The sequence below is a fragment of the Lichenostomus cassidix genome, chromosome 4 (assembly GCF_008360975.1).
Source record: "Lichenostomus cassidix isolate B80296 chromosome 4, HeHo_3.0, whole genome shotgun sequence".
NCBI classification, from domain to species: Eukaryota; Metazoa; Chordata; class Aves; order Passeriformes; family Meliphagidae; genus Lichenostomus; species Lichenostomus cassidix.
This window is the reverse complement of record NC_139484.1, coordinates 7,456,552-7,472,646: the sequence shown is the minus strand read 5'-3', so window position 1 is coordinate 7,472,646 and position 16,095 is coordinate 7,456,552. Positions and strand designations below refer to the sequence as shown.

Sequence of the window (16,095 nt, the reverse complement as noted above, 5' to 3'; positions counted from 1 at the left end):
TCTGTACACTGAGAGACACTGAGGGTTTAGAACACTTTTTCCTCTACATGTCTATTCTTTTATCAGTTTTTCTCCAGAACTGTGTTGTGGGAGAAGCTTGGAATTACTAGAAATGGATCAATTTTACATTTTTTCTTTACTGTTTTTCAACTATTTCCAAATTCTTGGAATCACTCTCTAACGTGCCTTAGGAAACTACCACAAAAAAGATGAATTACAGGAACATCTTGAACACAGAAAACCTTATCCAGCAGCAGTCAAAATGATCCCATGTCTATTTTTCCCAAACCTGGTGCCCCTACAAGAGCTCACAACAGCCATCCCCGCTCCCAAACAAGCCGTACAGTGCTTTGTAAGATACTCACAATGTTCATGAGGGTGAGGAGGTAGTTTTGGACGTGTTCTTTGCCATGGAATCGGACAACAGAGTCGTCCACCCCCAGCAGCACCTCGATGTTGTGATCGTTGTCTCCCGCGTGGCGGCGACGCCGCAGGGTCTCGTTCAGCTGCTGCTCAACGTGGCCATGCAGGGAACGCAGTGCTCCGAGGCCAGTGAGGAGGGACTCTGCAAGCACAGTCAGGCATCAGTGGAGTCCTAATTCCTGTCCTATCCCTGGAAGTGTTCAAGGCCAGGCTGAACAGGGCTTGGAGCAACCTGGGATAATGGAAGGTGTCCCTGCTCATGGCAGGGGGCTGGAACTGAGTGGTCTTTAAGGTCTCTTCCAACCGAACCCATTCTGTGATTCCATTATATGACCAATGGGATTCCCATTCCATTTCAAAAACATCCTCCCACAAGGCATCCTCACCTGCAGAGTCACTACTTCTCTGGATAAAATAAATCAGAAATTATTCTCGTGGTGTAGAGCTGCAAGAAATCACCAGAAACCCAATGAAAATTCATTAAATCACATGGGTCTGTAATTTATCATGGTCCTTACTTCACACATAAAATCCAAAGCTGTTCCTTCCACTTATGGCAGTAAAACAAAGCACGCCCAGTGATTTTTGACAGCTGTAGGATACGTGGTTCTTCCCAAATCTACACCAGCACTCCAACAGTCTCTGAGCAATGAGTATCAGTAAAGAACACGTCATGGTGCACACAGTGAGCTGCATACCATGGTTCCTGTGTCTCTGTGACAGTCAGAAGCATCCCTGTTCCCCCACTCTTCCCAAAAACAAACAGGGATCTCCCTGCTCTACAAAGCCAGCCAGAGCAACCAGCAGCCAGCGGATGGAGAGGAGAGAACAGTCCTGCCTTCCACTCAGGCTGTAACAGGGCACTTTCCCCTACGATGGCAAACTTCCAGCCCTTTTCCTCTGTGCTGGAATTCATGAATGCCAAGGCTGCAAGTCCACAAACTGACCCTTCCTGTGTCTTCAGGCACTCTCAATTATGCCAATCCTGGACCAGCACAGCAGTGGGAAAATCATACACCCACTCCAATTCCAAAAACCGCTCCAGCTGGCAAAGCTGCCAAGCACAGCATCCAAGGGAAACCCAGCTGGAACGCTGTCACATTGCAGTGCCCACGGTGCCAACTTCCCATACCTTGCTGGGAAGTCAAGCAGTGGGTTCTCTCCCTAACTGTGTGTCCTGTCCAAAAGATACTGGGTAACACGAGTGGTTTATCTATTCTCTTGGCTGTTTTCCATAATCCAGCACTTCACTGACTTCACAGTCAAGCAATCAGGACCAACCCCAGGTTACACATACTGCTGACAGCTGTTTCAGAGGATGCAGTCTGCATCCACGGCAAAGCACTTAATAGAACATATGGGGTCTAAGTCCATTGAGTCCAACTGTTCTCCCAGCACCGCCAAGGCCACCACTAAACCATGTCCCCAAGTGCCACATTCCTCTACGGATGGGAAATCCTCTAGTGTTTAAATCCCTCTAGGCATGGGAAATCCATCACAGCCCTGGGCAGCCTGTGTCACGGCTGGACAACCCTGTAAATTTCTGTAAGAAATCTTTCCTAGTGTTTAACCTAAACCTTCTGTGGCACATCTTGAGGCCATTTCCCCTTGTCTGATCACTTGTTACTTGGGAGAAAGACAACACATGAGGCAACAGTGAAGAAACACACAGAACCAGTCTGGCTGTTTGGGGATTTGAGCTAGACAGACTAATCCATCCTAATCTCATTCTGGAATTAGCTGGTTTGTTATCTCTTCCTTTTTTAATTTGCTAGTCACCTGCATCACTTGCATCCCGATCACACCTGTAGGAACAGATCAGCCCATGCTCTTGTGCCAAGAGAAATGGTTATTTTGGGTTACAGCATGTGTTTGCCTTAGAGTGTAACTGTAAAATAATGGAACTACAGCTCTTTCCTTGCTATTGAATAAAGCTGTGATCTGCCCAAATCTAACTTCATCAATGCTGTTATCAACCAACCCTCTGCGTACCTAAAGAGAATCCCCAACGCCATGCACATGGGAGATTCTTACCATCTTATTTTATATTGTAAAATACATGGGTTGAATTCTGTGACAGTGATAGCAGCATTCCTTAAATATACGTGTATAACACTTTACAACCATCCATCCTCCTCATATATGTTCACTTGCTCAATTGCCTAATTTAGCCTTTTTCTGAATATACAGCTAGGAAAAGTAACTAGGGAAGATCCACAAACTCAAAATTAATTCAAAATTAAACCAATGAGAAATCAGTATTGAACCAATTGAGATCAATCTAAATCCCTTTCCAAGGAGTGTATTAATGTACAAAATGTCCCCAGGGACAGACGTGTTCTGCAGCCACTAAAAAATTCCATTCTGCTACGCTCAAAGTAAGGAAAGTAGGCCAGTCCATCCTGTCACCGCCTCCTGAGGCTTATTTTGAAGTGTGCCTCTTGAAAAACCAGAGAAGAAAGAAAGAATCATTTAGTTCAAATGCACATTCCAAACAGTTCCAAGAGAATTCTCACTGATTTCTGCACTAATTGTGTACATGCAACATTTTTGTGCCGCTGCCGGTACTGCCTAATTGGGAGGGATCAGCAGCACAAACCACCCAGGTCGTCAGGGCTAAGATATGATGACAGGATGTTCTCAATAGGTTCTGGGATGTGCTGGAAGTCGTGTGCTTTGATTTATTACGACCTTAAAAACCAAAATTCTGGCAAGTTACACATTCTCCCTTATCTTTTCTTGGAAGAATTGCCTGAAATTGCCTTTCACTCTAGAAGCATCAAATGACTTTCTACCACTACCACAAGTATTTTGTGGCATGAAAAGAATGTATCTTGTCCTGAGGTCCCTGCCCCAGCCCCCCTTCCCATGTGGAGCACTGACACTGGGACCTGCAGTCTTGACTCCATGCTCTGGAGCCTTAATATTGTCAGTGTCTCTGTAGGAGAGTCTGTTGTTTGCTTAAGTGCTGCCAGAACTTCTGCGTGTTTGTTTTTGGGGGCTGAGGGGAGAGTTTGTCTCTGCAGCGACCCCAGCTGAGCCAGCTGGCCATAAAAATACACAGTTCCACTCGATGTTTCATTGTATGTTCAAGGCTGTATCCGTGAAGTGCTTCCAGAAGCCCCTGCAGAGCGTCTCTCTGGGATATTTCACAATAAATAAATATTATCTATGAACTTTTGATAACACAAAGCAAACCAGCTCTGCTGCTGCAGAAACACAATGCAGTTACACAGAAGAGAACATTGGATTTAACATTTCCCTCAGGGAAGATGGAAGAATCACTTCAGCATTAACAAAAACCAAACCAGAAAAACTCTGAACAACCCACAAGTCACAGAGTCACTGAGGTTAGAAAAGACCCTTCTGATCATCAAGTCCAACTGTTCACCCATCATTTCCAAGCCCCCATGAGCTGGATGTTATCCACCACATGAGGATGGAAGTGCTGCCACACCTGTGAGTTACTGGATGTGGCAGATAAGGTTTGATGCTGGTGTCACCTTTTGTAAAGTTGTCTTAGTGTCAGAGGAGGTGTTAGCTGAGAACAAGGATACTAAAGCATTTCCTGATGGAAATAAAAATGCCAGCAACCAGGTTCAGACACAACTCCACTTTCACAGCAGTTTCACCACACTGAAGAATGAAGAAAAGAGAGAGAAAAAGTTCTTGTGACTTCATATGCAGACCTCTTGAGATGATTAAGCTCGAAGAATTACCGCTGTTTATGTTCTCTACCAGTGGGACCTTTGGAGCGACAGTGACTGGCAGAATTATAAACAAACAGGGATTAAAGGGAAGTCTGGATCCCAAGACTGCAGGATTAGTCACAAAATCCATGAACTCCATGGGCCACAAACACAGACCCCATCTTACTTTGTTCTTACACTTAAAAGAGGAAAGAGAAGATTTTCAAGTGCTGACTGCTTCCATGAAATATGTGCTTCTCTGGTACCTGAGCAGTTCCAGCTGCAGAGTGATTCTGGGAAGGATGGAAGATTTCCTGCACTATATTCCTTGCTCTGACATCACGGGAAGGCTTTTCCCTTCCACGCACCGTCAGCGAAAACAGCTCTTAGCCCTCATTTACACGAGGGCTCCATGCCAGCAGTACATTCAGGGAGCCACGTAGAAATGCATAATCCTCTATGTATTTGAATTATGTTTAGAGCCAACTCAGGATAAACTTTTCCAATAGAAAAGGCTGGAATTTTATCCTGTAATTTTCTTGTCATCACTTCCCTCCCTGGCATGAGGCTTTCTAGGACTGCAGGTTATCCTTACCTGGCAGCAAACACACAGAGAACAAAGCCAGAACTTAAGGAAATTTTAATTAAATAGGCCTGAATTTAGGTCAACTATTAACTGTTCTTTTTCCATCCCATGACCAGAAACAAACAGAAAAGAGGAACCCCAGCCTGCTCCAGAGTTCTCAGTGCTGGAGAACACACTTCACACATTCCCTGGACAGTCTGCAACAGCTCTGCACTCACCTGATTCATGGTGAAAGTGCTTTTGGATCTGCGGAAGTCTACTAGGGACAGTGCTGGTGGCGGGAATTTCGCTGTGAGGCTCTAACATACAATCAAAACAGGAGGAAAAAGGCTCAGGATCAAACCCAGCTTGTTTGGAATAAAGCTACTGCCCTCTAATCAAAAGCTGAGGGAGGACACTGTGGGAGAGCAGAGGAGAAGCCCCAGAGGCTGCTCTCTGAACAGCCCACGGACAGCCAGCACCTCGCCTGCCCACCACTAATACCAGATCACAGCTCTGCGCTGGCTTAACACGGCCTCAGGACTTGCCCGGCCTTGCCCTGGCTCATCTGCTCTGCACCTTATTTTTAGCTGGGCTTTAGCCCTAACAGCCAACTTAGCCAATAGATAGTTATCCTAGAACTACAAACCACATCTCTTGGAATTCCTGCTTTCCTAGCAGCAAAAAAGCCTCCCTTTCCACATTTCTTTAATTATTTGGCTCTCTCTATATATATAGTAAGAATGTCATCTTAATTTTATTTTGGAGGTATGGGTGATTTGGTGGTTAGTTTTATTTGAATTTTTTTTAGAACAGGTTAAAAATATATACTTACTACATGCCATTATTCAAAAAACTCAATTACAGGTAGGGCTGGAGTTTGGTTTTGACCTCGAATTTTGATGTACGAAAATGTATTAAAAACAGTCTCTTGGCAATTCCAGGTCTTTTACCAAGACATTAATACAAGCTGTCAGTCTTCCTTCAGTTTAGCAACTTACAAATGTAGCCCAGTCATTTAATAGCAATAACTAAATTTTTCTACTTTAATCCCAGGAGAACATTTTGTTGGGTAAAGGCGATAATTTATTTGGACATATGAGGACGACTTGAGCATTTGGGTCTGGCATTTTAGGAGACTTGAGTGACACCTTCTGCTGGTGCTTACATACAAACAGAGGACACAAAGAAGCCTGTGGATCACACATTAGACACAATCAACCAAGCAAACCCCTTTTTGTCCCTTTACACCACATCAAGTTCTTCAATTCAGTATCAAGGGGGCCCTTTAAACACAACTGAAATAAAAGGTGAAAAATAACAAGGGAAAAAAGTTCCATTTTGCAAAATCATCATCTGCAAGAATGTCCAAAAGTATGGAAAAAGCATCTGTAGAGGCTCTGAAATTTGGTTTGCAGATGAGAAAAAGTAAGTCAGCAACAATGTGCAGCCTGGGCCACTCCAGAGGTGCACACCTGGGTGCCTGGGCTGCTGGAGCCAAACCCAGTTTGGGTATGGGAGGGCTTGTTTTTTACAGCTCAGAGAGGCCAGACTTTACTCACAAAGTTTCCTGCTCTTAAGATCATCGAGTCCATGACTTTCCAAGTCAGACACTCTCCCAGGAATATGAGAGAGCTCTGCATTAACAACCTCAAAAGCACTCATCCTTTCATGTATCATTACATCAACCCAAAAATCATTTTTACTTCACAAAGGAGTACTTGGATTAGGAATCCTTGGATTCCTAACTGGAATAACACACTGTAAAAGGGCAGAGCAATCCAGAAAGAGGAGTACCCACAACATTCTGAAAGCACAGGTTGCATAATTTATTTACTAATTCAGAACTTACTGAAGAAGAAATGCTGGATGGCCTGAGCTGTCTGCATTTTTGGGCAGCTTCCCTGAGATCCCAAGAGGCTTCACTGGAATTCTGGGGTCTAAACTCTTTAAGCAGGTATTTTCAGCACCTGAACACTACTATGATCTTCCAATGCTTGAGGAAGTTGCTTTGGCAGAGCTATAATACCCCCAGTGCTCATTAACTAAGTCATTATTGCAAGGCCTTAAAATGATCTCACTCCTTACTCTGTGGCATCTGACCCAGCTTCTGCCAGCTGGCTGAAAGCACGGCAGGAGCCAAGCTTCCCATTTCAAAGACCCATGGAATGGTTTGGGTTGGAACAGAGCTTAAAGCCCACCTCCTGGCTATGGGCAGGAACATCTACTAGTCCAAGCCTCATCCAACCTGGCTTTGGTCACTTCCAGGGATGGGGCAGCCACAGCTTCTTGGGAAGAGACAGTAAATGAATTTTCAGTGGCAAAGACTGGGGCAAATGGGAGCAGTTTCCACAGTGAGGGCACTAACTACTCCTTGGGTTGCTCATTCCTTTGGGATAATGGGAGGGCTGTGTTTACATGCAGCTGCTTATTTTTAAAAGCTGCGTAAGGAATGTGTTCCCAAACACGTGGGACCTTTTACTGCCATAGGAACAGTGCAAGAGGACACAGCCTGGCTAGTGCTCCTCTGCAGGCCCAGCCACAGCCCTTGTCATCAGTGAGCAGCCCACTGCCCACTGTCAACAGCAATTACACTCTGATCACCACTTTATCTGCCTTAAGCCTCTGGAAGTCAGCAAAGCCTGCTACACTGTCCAGACAGAGCAGCAGGACATCGGGACAGAGCCTAGCTCCCTTAAATGGGGATTATTCTGATCAGGGAGCTGTGCCTTGCTCCCACAGCACACACACACAGCACGCTCTGCAGCTCTTGGGGACGAGGGGTGGAGTTTGACAGCTGCTGAGGAAGGACTCATACAAGCCACCAATGTAAAATTTAATACTTCACCTCAATACCCTAAGTGTGTGCTCTGGACCAGCCCCACAAATGATGTAAAATCCCCGTGCTGGAGGCCTGCCACTCTGATCCATGCCGAGGGGAAAGCTCTCCCACCATAATCTATGCAAGGGGAAATCTCAAGAAAGAGTCTCTGTCCTTTTCCAGGACAGATTTGCATTCTCCTGCCTATGGAGAAGCCGAAGAGCTTGTCTGAAGGGCTCTGTGTTACCCACCTGGCCTGAGCCAGAACTGCTGTCCAGCTGGAGGCAGCTAAGCTTTTCCATTAGAGTAATGACCAACAGTGAAAATACAATCTCAAAATCCAAGGGAAGAACGTCAGTGGTGACAAGGTGGGGCATAGCAACCTGCAACTACAAAAATGCTGAAGGACCCTGTGGTGGCAACAGTGGAAAAATCAAAAAGGTACTTCAAATGTTTTTTCCTGTAAAAGGAAAGAGACACGAACACACTTCTCACTGATTTGCTCCTCTAAGTTCTCTTGAACCTGAGAGACAGAGCAGACTAGTACCACAACAAATTAAGGACCAGTTAACACTGTGATCTGGGGGCTGCCTGCTGCCCTGGCAGCCCTCCCCTGGCCTGTGTGATGGAGCTCTGGAATCTGGATAATCCATCTAGAGGTCACTGGCTGGAGTGAACATGTGACCCGTAACAATAAAACACAGAATCATAGAATCATTAAGGTTGGAAAGGACCTCTAAGAGTCTCAAGTCCAGCCTTCTGAGACCTAAAGTCTAAAAGGCCAAATGAGAAATGGAGGAGGGAGGACATGAAGCTCTAAGTGCCAAAACCAGATGTTTTGCACATAAAGAAATCAAAGGAGATTTCTGAATTTATTGGGCTTTAAGACACTTTTTTTCAGCTCCCACATGTTCACAGAAGACATAGAACAGACACAATAGCTGGGTCTGGTTCCTTTCTAAACTGCATGAACCTCTTTACAGGTATAAAAGGCAAAATTATTCTGCAACACCCTCAGTGTGACTCCCTCACAAGACCATCAGCACAGGCGGAAACCAAGGCTGTGAACGCCATGGGCAGACTCAGCTATCCCATGGCTTCTGCTGAGATATATGTTTAAAGGAGACAAGAGAATGGAATTCACAGTAATCACTGACATAAAGGAATAACTGAGTGTGTAAAACTGGAAAAAATGTGGGAAAATATTTATGCAGCCCATATTACAGAGACAAAGAGAACTTCAAACACCCTGCCAGTGATAGTGAATCACAAAGTGTGTGGGTGTGCGGCAATGGGTCACTTCCTCCCAATGTCTGCCTCCCCCGTTACTCATTAATACAGATGAAAACATAATTGTCCTTAATTGCTCAGTTGGCACTAAGTGGATTCCAGCCTTCTGACAGGACAAAGTCCAACAGCTGGTTTTCGGAGTGCAGCCTTCTGATGAGCCTGTGCACCTGCAGTGACACCGGCCACGTCCAAGGCAGAGCCTCCACCACTGCAGCTGATTGCCAGGCAGCAGCAGAGCCATGGCTGTGTGCATGAGAGGTCCCTTCCCACCCAAAACATCCCAGGATTCCACAGTCCTATGATATGCATACATTACATTTAGACAGATACATTGGATTTACAGTATTTAGGTATTAAGGTATGCAAATCTGAAGTTTTGCAGTTTGATTTGCCCATCAACCCTATCTGAAGCTGAAATCCTTAATTTTTTAACTAACTTGTACACAAGAACTGGCTGAATTAATGATTATGGATTAATTTTTTGGAGGAAAAAAATACATGAAGTGAGGGATTATAAATGTATTCCAGATAGCTCTGCTGTGTTGACAAATTCTGACTCTTCGTTGAAAAGTAGTATTTGGTGTCACACAGGCAGATTTTGTGAAATCACAGAAAGTCAGTCAAAGCCTCTGCTGTCTCCTAGTCAAGCATTTTCTGGAAAAGAGGATTTTAAAACTGGAAGGGCTTACAGGGTGGGAACAGCCCTGAAGTAAAAGGCACCTCTCAATCCTCAATACCTAATGGAGAAGAACCTCATATACCCACAACTCTGGCTATAATTACACAGAGTGTGATACACTTAAAAAACCACACAGCCTGACATTACAGACATACTGACATCACAGTATTTTTAGTAGAAAACCCCAGCAAACAGGCAGCTTAGGAGGGTTAATTTTCACTGTCACACCACAGAACTGGTTTGCAAACATGAGAGTCCCACCTGCACTTTCCTGTCGCCATTCAGGGTGGGGAAGAGTTTTCTGCAAGGCCCAAACACCCAAATCTGTCAGAAACTGACAGATTTTTTTCATAATGAATCCACCCCCCTTTATACTTTCCTTTTTTCATATAGACTCTCACACAGTGAAGCACTTTTTTTCCTTTCCACCTCACCAAATTCCTACGAGCGTGCCAGCCTCGCCTGCACCTCGCACAGATGTGTTATGAATCTAACTCACACTGTTTCCACACAGGATATTTTGATCATTCCCCTCTCCTTTTCCCCATCCCGATCCTGTCCAAAATAGCACAGAGTCATAATCATAAATTCTCCTGTTCTGACCTGAAAGACAGGACTATTTCTCTTGAAAAAGCTGTGACTAAGGGGAGGGAGTTTTTTCAGCAAGGTTCAACCCTGCAGTCTGCCATGGGAGGTGAGGTCTGCTTGAAGTATCTTCCATAGGGAATTAGTACTTCCTTCTATCCAGAACCCATTTTCTCCCTCCAGACACTCAAGACAACTCAGATAAAACACAGATTTCCAACTCTTATATTCAAATTAATTCAAATGCATTGGAACATTATTGCTAGAACCTCACCACAATGTGTGAGTATCCAAAATGCCATTTATTTGTGGAATAACACTTCACCAACTGCTTCATGCCCCTTCAGTAGCACACTCCCTCAATGAAGCTGCTCCTCGAATCCAAGGAATTTTCCTGTGAGAGGAGAGCTGCCAACTTTCCCTCTTTGGCGAGCAGGGTCCCATTCTTGCACCTCTCCCCATTTCCTGCACAGTGTTGCTTTAATGAGCCCTCCAGTCTGGTGGAAAGCTAACAGAGACAGCGAGAAAAAGCACAATAATAAAAAGGAGAAGAACCTGAGAGGGGGGAAGATTCAGGAAGAATTTTCCATTGAATGTACAATGGGTCTGACTAGAAATATGACAAAAAGAGACAGTTCTCCTCTGCAAAAGGAGGGAAAACAGCCTGAGGGGTCAGTTTAGACACATAAAAGGACCTCTTAAGCTAATCAATAAATTTAATGACTTAGAATTACAAAGAAGAAATGCTTAGTCAAATATTATTTGTGTTGCAGAAAACGCAGCAAGACAGTCCAACACACCAAAATCAACCAAGAGTACGCTTTTCAATACTTGTCATCTAAGAATGCAGCCTTTATCTTGGATTCAATCCCTAACTAACACAAAGGTGAGCTTATCCTGGCTCTGGATCCCAGTTAGACAGCGTGGTTCCAGTGGCTGATCCCCAAAGGAGGATGGCAGTGGGACTGATGTGAGAGTGGCAGTCCAAGGTGGGAGAAAGGCACTTCAAAATCAGGAGACAACAGAAGCAACCAATATAGCAGAAGAGTACAAGTGGCACAACAGCAAATACTACAAATTTTAAAAAGTGTATCCAAACATTAGTCACGGATAATAAGCCTCTCTTTCTCGCCACATGGAATTTCAGCCATTTTTCAAAATTCCACTGGCATAAATATAAAGGAAAAGCTCCAGCTATAAACTGTCACTGAATGCTGTTGAACTCGGGTTCCTGCTTTTTTTCCATGAATGCACTGTAAGTCAGCATTCCAAGACCAACAAATGTCTCCAAGCCCAAGCTATTTCCCAACAGTCCATGGACCACGAGAGTGTCCAAGATAACAGCAAAAATATGCACAAGGCCATTCTCCCCAGATACCACATCCACAGAAGAAGGGGGTGTCCCAAAAACCCAGGCTGATCTGCACAAAGGGGGTCTTGAGTTGGGACAATCAACAGCTTCAAAAACCCAACTAAGCACAACGATCACTGTACTGCTGAACTGAAAATCCTGAAAAACTAGAAACATCCAAGTCATTAGCAAGATGGAATATCTGCTTGGAATTTGGGAAATGTGATTTGGATAGAGCTCTGCCACTGTGGAACAGCCACTTCCAAACTGTGAGCATCAACTTGCCCACTTCAACTTATCCCACTAGCTGGGATAATAACCTTGCTGTAAGTGTTATCATCATCCCAAATAAGCCTTCACTGAAGATGCTGAAACCAGCTTATTAAGTCCCAGGTACCTAAAAGGTTTCACAGATGCTCTTGGTTGTCCAGCTCTGCTCTTCCAAGGAAAAGCACCTGAGGGAAGTCCCTGTCCGGCAGCGCAGCTTTCCAGTTTCTCTCTGGCTTTTCAGCTTCTGCCTCAGCTTCCCTGGCATTGCAGACACAATCCTGGCTTTTACCTGTGCTAGTGCCTCACCACACTCATCGTAAACTTGTACAGGGACTGCAAAATAGGAATAGTTATATGGAGATATTGGCAGCTGGAACACCTGTACCCTGTGCCATCACCTGTGAGGCTCAGAAAAGGGATGTTAAATTCCATGCAGGGAGTTCTCTCTCTTTACAGAAATTTAAAGTCTAATTTTGTAAGGCTTTAAAAACGGAGACAGGGCAGCTGGAGGCAGAAGACTCCGGATTTCCATGGAGCATACATCTGATGAACAGCTGTGAGTCAACCTGTGAGGCAAAGGTTCAAGAATACAAGTGCTCAGCTTTAAATCCTACAGATACAGACATGGAATGACCTGCAGGAGACATTTCTCCATTGCTTCCTCCCTCAAATACCACAAGTTTCTTCTTTACACAGGAACAAACATCCTAAAGAAGTGGTATGAAAGGGCCTGATCAAGAAACAGGCATTTGAGGTTTAGTGCCTATCAAATTTCTCTCACTATCAGCAATTCTAAGTGAGCCTGGAGATGGAAAGAGAACACATCTGCTCACTGCAGTGCTGGTGAGACGTTCCTAATAACGATGCAGATGTTTCCAAATGGAAGTGGATGGGATGCCCAGATGGCTTTCATTGTCCTATTTTTCCAAGCAGCCTGACAAACTTCAGATGTAAAAAAATAAATATGAATGATGATTCTGTCTCACCAGCCAAAAAAAAAAAAAAAAAAAAAAGGATCATGTCTGACAAAGAGCAAACAAAGCAGATCTGAGGAGGTCAGAATTTCATCAGCCTTTCTCCAATTAAGCCAAGTGCCCTAAGCAACCCCCAAAACATGGCACAGTGCTCTGTGAGCCCTCAAAGAACAGATACTTTTAATTGATTTATGTCCCCTTGTGTTCCCTAAATGTCCCTTATGTCCCCTTGTGTTAACTAAAGGAAGACTGACTTTTACTTCTAGTAGTAAATGTTCTCAGCATCAGAAACTTGGAAGCTTTGAAGTGCTGGAAGTAATGAAAATATATTGTTACTTATTCTTGGCATGGAAAACTCTGCAAACTGATTAAGAAAAGGGGCTTGAAATAAATCAAAGATCAACCCTGTGAAAGCGAATTGAGAAATACCACTAAAATACCAGAGCACATGCTCAAATGCATCTGTTTCCAAATTCACTTGTGATCAGGGATAAAAAGAACATGGAGCTGGCTGTGGAAGAACCTGAACAGAACCCATGGATATGGTAGTGCATTTTCAAGGACTGTTCAGGACAAACTATTTGAAAGAGTTCCCAAAATTAATTACATGGTTTCTGGATACTCACTGTGTGTTGATTAGAACTGAGCATTCAAAAAAAAAGGAAATAAATAAGTTAATAAATTATTTAATGAACTGGATTTTTATTGCCATCATAGATCTCTGGAATACAGGGCATTTGCTGAAAATCAACAAAATCTATGACGCTACTAGTTACCTCATCCGTGATTATATCAATTAGAGCTTCTTCATAAGCCATGGAGTATAATGAGTTACCCTTTCACTCTAACGCATTTCTCGGGACTTTTCAAAACAGGTTTTGCCGCAGATCAAATGAAAACAAGAGATATACTCGGAATTACTCTCAGTCTAGAAGCACCAGCTGAATCCTTTATGTTCAACAACATGATTTTTAAGGAAAGTTTGAGATATTTGCTCTATGTTGTGAGGAAACATGGAAGATCAGTACTCAGTTGCACCATGGGCTGGCCCCGAGCTTCCTTTCTGCCCTAAGCAAGGGAAGAAAACCCCACAAAGAATCTTTATCTATGAACTTTTGATAACACAAAATCACAGATATTCAAAGGCAAGTGAAAATCTACAACCAGAAACAGACGAAGAAAAAGACACTAATTTGGAGCTGGTTCCTAATTATCTCCCTAACATGGTTAGTGAGTCCAAGACCTAAGTGAAAAGTAAACCACAACTTGGCAGAGCAGCCTGCAATCGTCCCCAGTGATTCTGCTTTCAGAGCTCCGAAGGAACATCCTCAGCAGCTTCTTCTCTTCCCCCAGGTCCTCTTCTCCTGGGCAGGGACACATTCCACTATTCCAGGTTGCTCCAAACCCCAACTAACCCAGCCTTTGACACTTCCAGGGATGGGGCAGCCACAGCTTCTCTGGGCATCCTGTGCCAGGGCCTCTCCTCCCTCACAGGGGAGAATTTCCTCCCAGCATCCCATCTAACCCTGCCCTCTGTCAGTATGAAGCTGGTCCATATTGCAGACTTCAGAAATCCCTAGACCCACAAACTTCCGCTCTCTGCTTGCATGGACCTTGTCAAATCTCAGTGTACCACTCCATAGCACTTGCAAACACAATGCAGAAGAGCCTGGACAGGAGGGAACAGAGTAATTAGTAAACTGGTAAACTATTACAGCATTAACTATGACATGAAAGGGAGGAAACACATCCAAACCCTTCAGGCCCAGAGGTTATTTTGATGCTCAAGGGCAGCCACAGACCCATTCCTGACTATCACACTGCTCTGACTTTAGTAAATAATTAAGAGAGTTACCAGTACCTCTTTACTTTAATACCTCTAACAGATTTATTGCCAAGAAGGGAAAAGCACAACTACTATTCCTACTGGAAACTGTGACTTTATGTTCTCTGGAACTATTAGTGAAGAGAATTGGAACAGCAGAGCAGAGCTCTCCATCAAGAAAGCACAAAGTTCCTTGCATGGCCTTGTATCACCTGTTATTGTTTCCAGAAGAGACTAAAAAAGCTCAGTTTACATTGTTTAACCCTATTGCAGTTGAAAATTTATCACCTGAAAGATTTTAAGTATTATTAGGATTTTGCACAAGATGGCCAGCGTATTTAGGAGTTTTTATTCTAATTTGCATAACCAGCTGGTGTTGATTTATTATTTGATGTCTGTAGGATTATAGAACAAAATTATTTAGCAAACAAATTGTTCTTCAAACCTTGTGATCCAGATTTTGCATTTATGGCTACAAGATATTAATTACATACAATAAGATAGCACTTGGTCATCAAGTGTGTGTTTTCACACACACTCACAATCCACCATTCCCTGTCCTCCATGGAGGATGGGAGTGCCTGAATCCAGCTTTCTCCAGATGTCTAGGTACACTGCCAGGCATCCAATGCAGCAATAGGGGAGAAGAAGGGAAATCCTACTGTGTCTAGCCACCTGATGGACAGAATCTGCTGCCAGGAACAACAGGAAGGACAAAGCTATTCCCTGCAGGCATGTCATTAGCTGCTGGGAGGCAGCAGCCTGCTTGTTACCTGGGTGGAGAGTAAGATGCCAAAGGAGACGCAAAGACATCCCTCCTACAGATAGGTCCTCAAACTTTTCCAGGGAATGTTTAGAAATAGGCCCTGCCAACAATGCTGCAAAGGAAGACACACCAACAAAATGCTTCCTTGGCTACTCCTCAATTACAAGCCAGCAAAGCTCTTCATCCCTCCCTGGATTCTCTTCCCAAACCACATGGTATTTGATGGAACCCAACACAGAGTTCCCACAGGTCAGCCTCTCCCTGTCACCATGCAGGAGAAGTCAGCTTCCCTGAGACATCAATTCCCTCCTTTCCAGCTCTAACTGCAGACTCAGACTTGTGTGACTTTTAATAACCTCCAGAACTCTAATTATATCTTGCTGATCCTGCCCCATGTTATTGGAATACTCCTAAGAATGATTAAGCAAGGTATTCTGGAAAAGAAACCCTGTTTTCTTAGCAAACAACAGCTGGGTCATGCTGTTACCCTGCAATGTTTTACTATTACATTTTGGAAAGACTTATGCACTTGCGTAACCCAGAAATGGATCTGAAGAAACTCAGTCCACTGGGAGCACGTGAAGTATGAGGCTGATGTTCTCACGTTAGTCATTTCCATCCGCATTCCTGTCAGCTCCTGCTGCCCATTCTGTGTCATCCCACATAAAACAAACCAGATTAAATTTACTTATCATCCATACCATGTTGTGGAGGGACAAAGGGAAGGGTGCAGTGAGCTCTGGGACATCTTGGTGAAATACATGGGGTACAGCAGGAGTTACTCCACAGTAACCCCACATGGACCCCACCAAAAGCAGGAGCATGGCATCCAAATTGCTCATTTAAAACACACCAGA

General features: G+C 44.0%; 1 protein-coding gene across 3 annotated transcripts in view; it reads right to left on the bottom strand.

Moving 5' to 3' along the window:
• The window catches only part of ADAMTS3 (ADAM metallopeptidase with thrombospondin type 1 motif 3), a 57,557-nt gene that overhangs the window by 14,885 nt on the left and 26,577 nt on the right, over positions 1–16,095 (bottom strand). For all 3 annotated transcript variants that reach the window (XM_085057719.1, XM_085057722.1, XM_085057720.1), the window contains exon 5: positions 366–565. In XM_085057719.1, the coding sequence (XP_084913845.1) occupies positions 366–565 (200 nt within the window). The remainder of the gene's footprint in view (positions 1–365; positions 566–16,095) is intronic.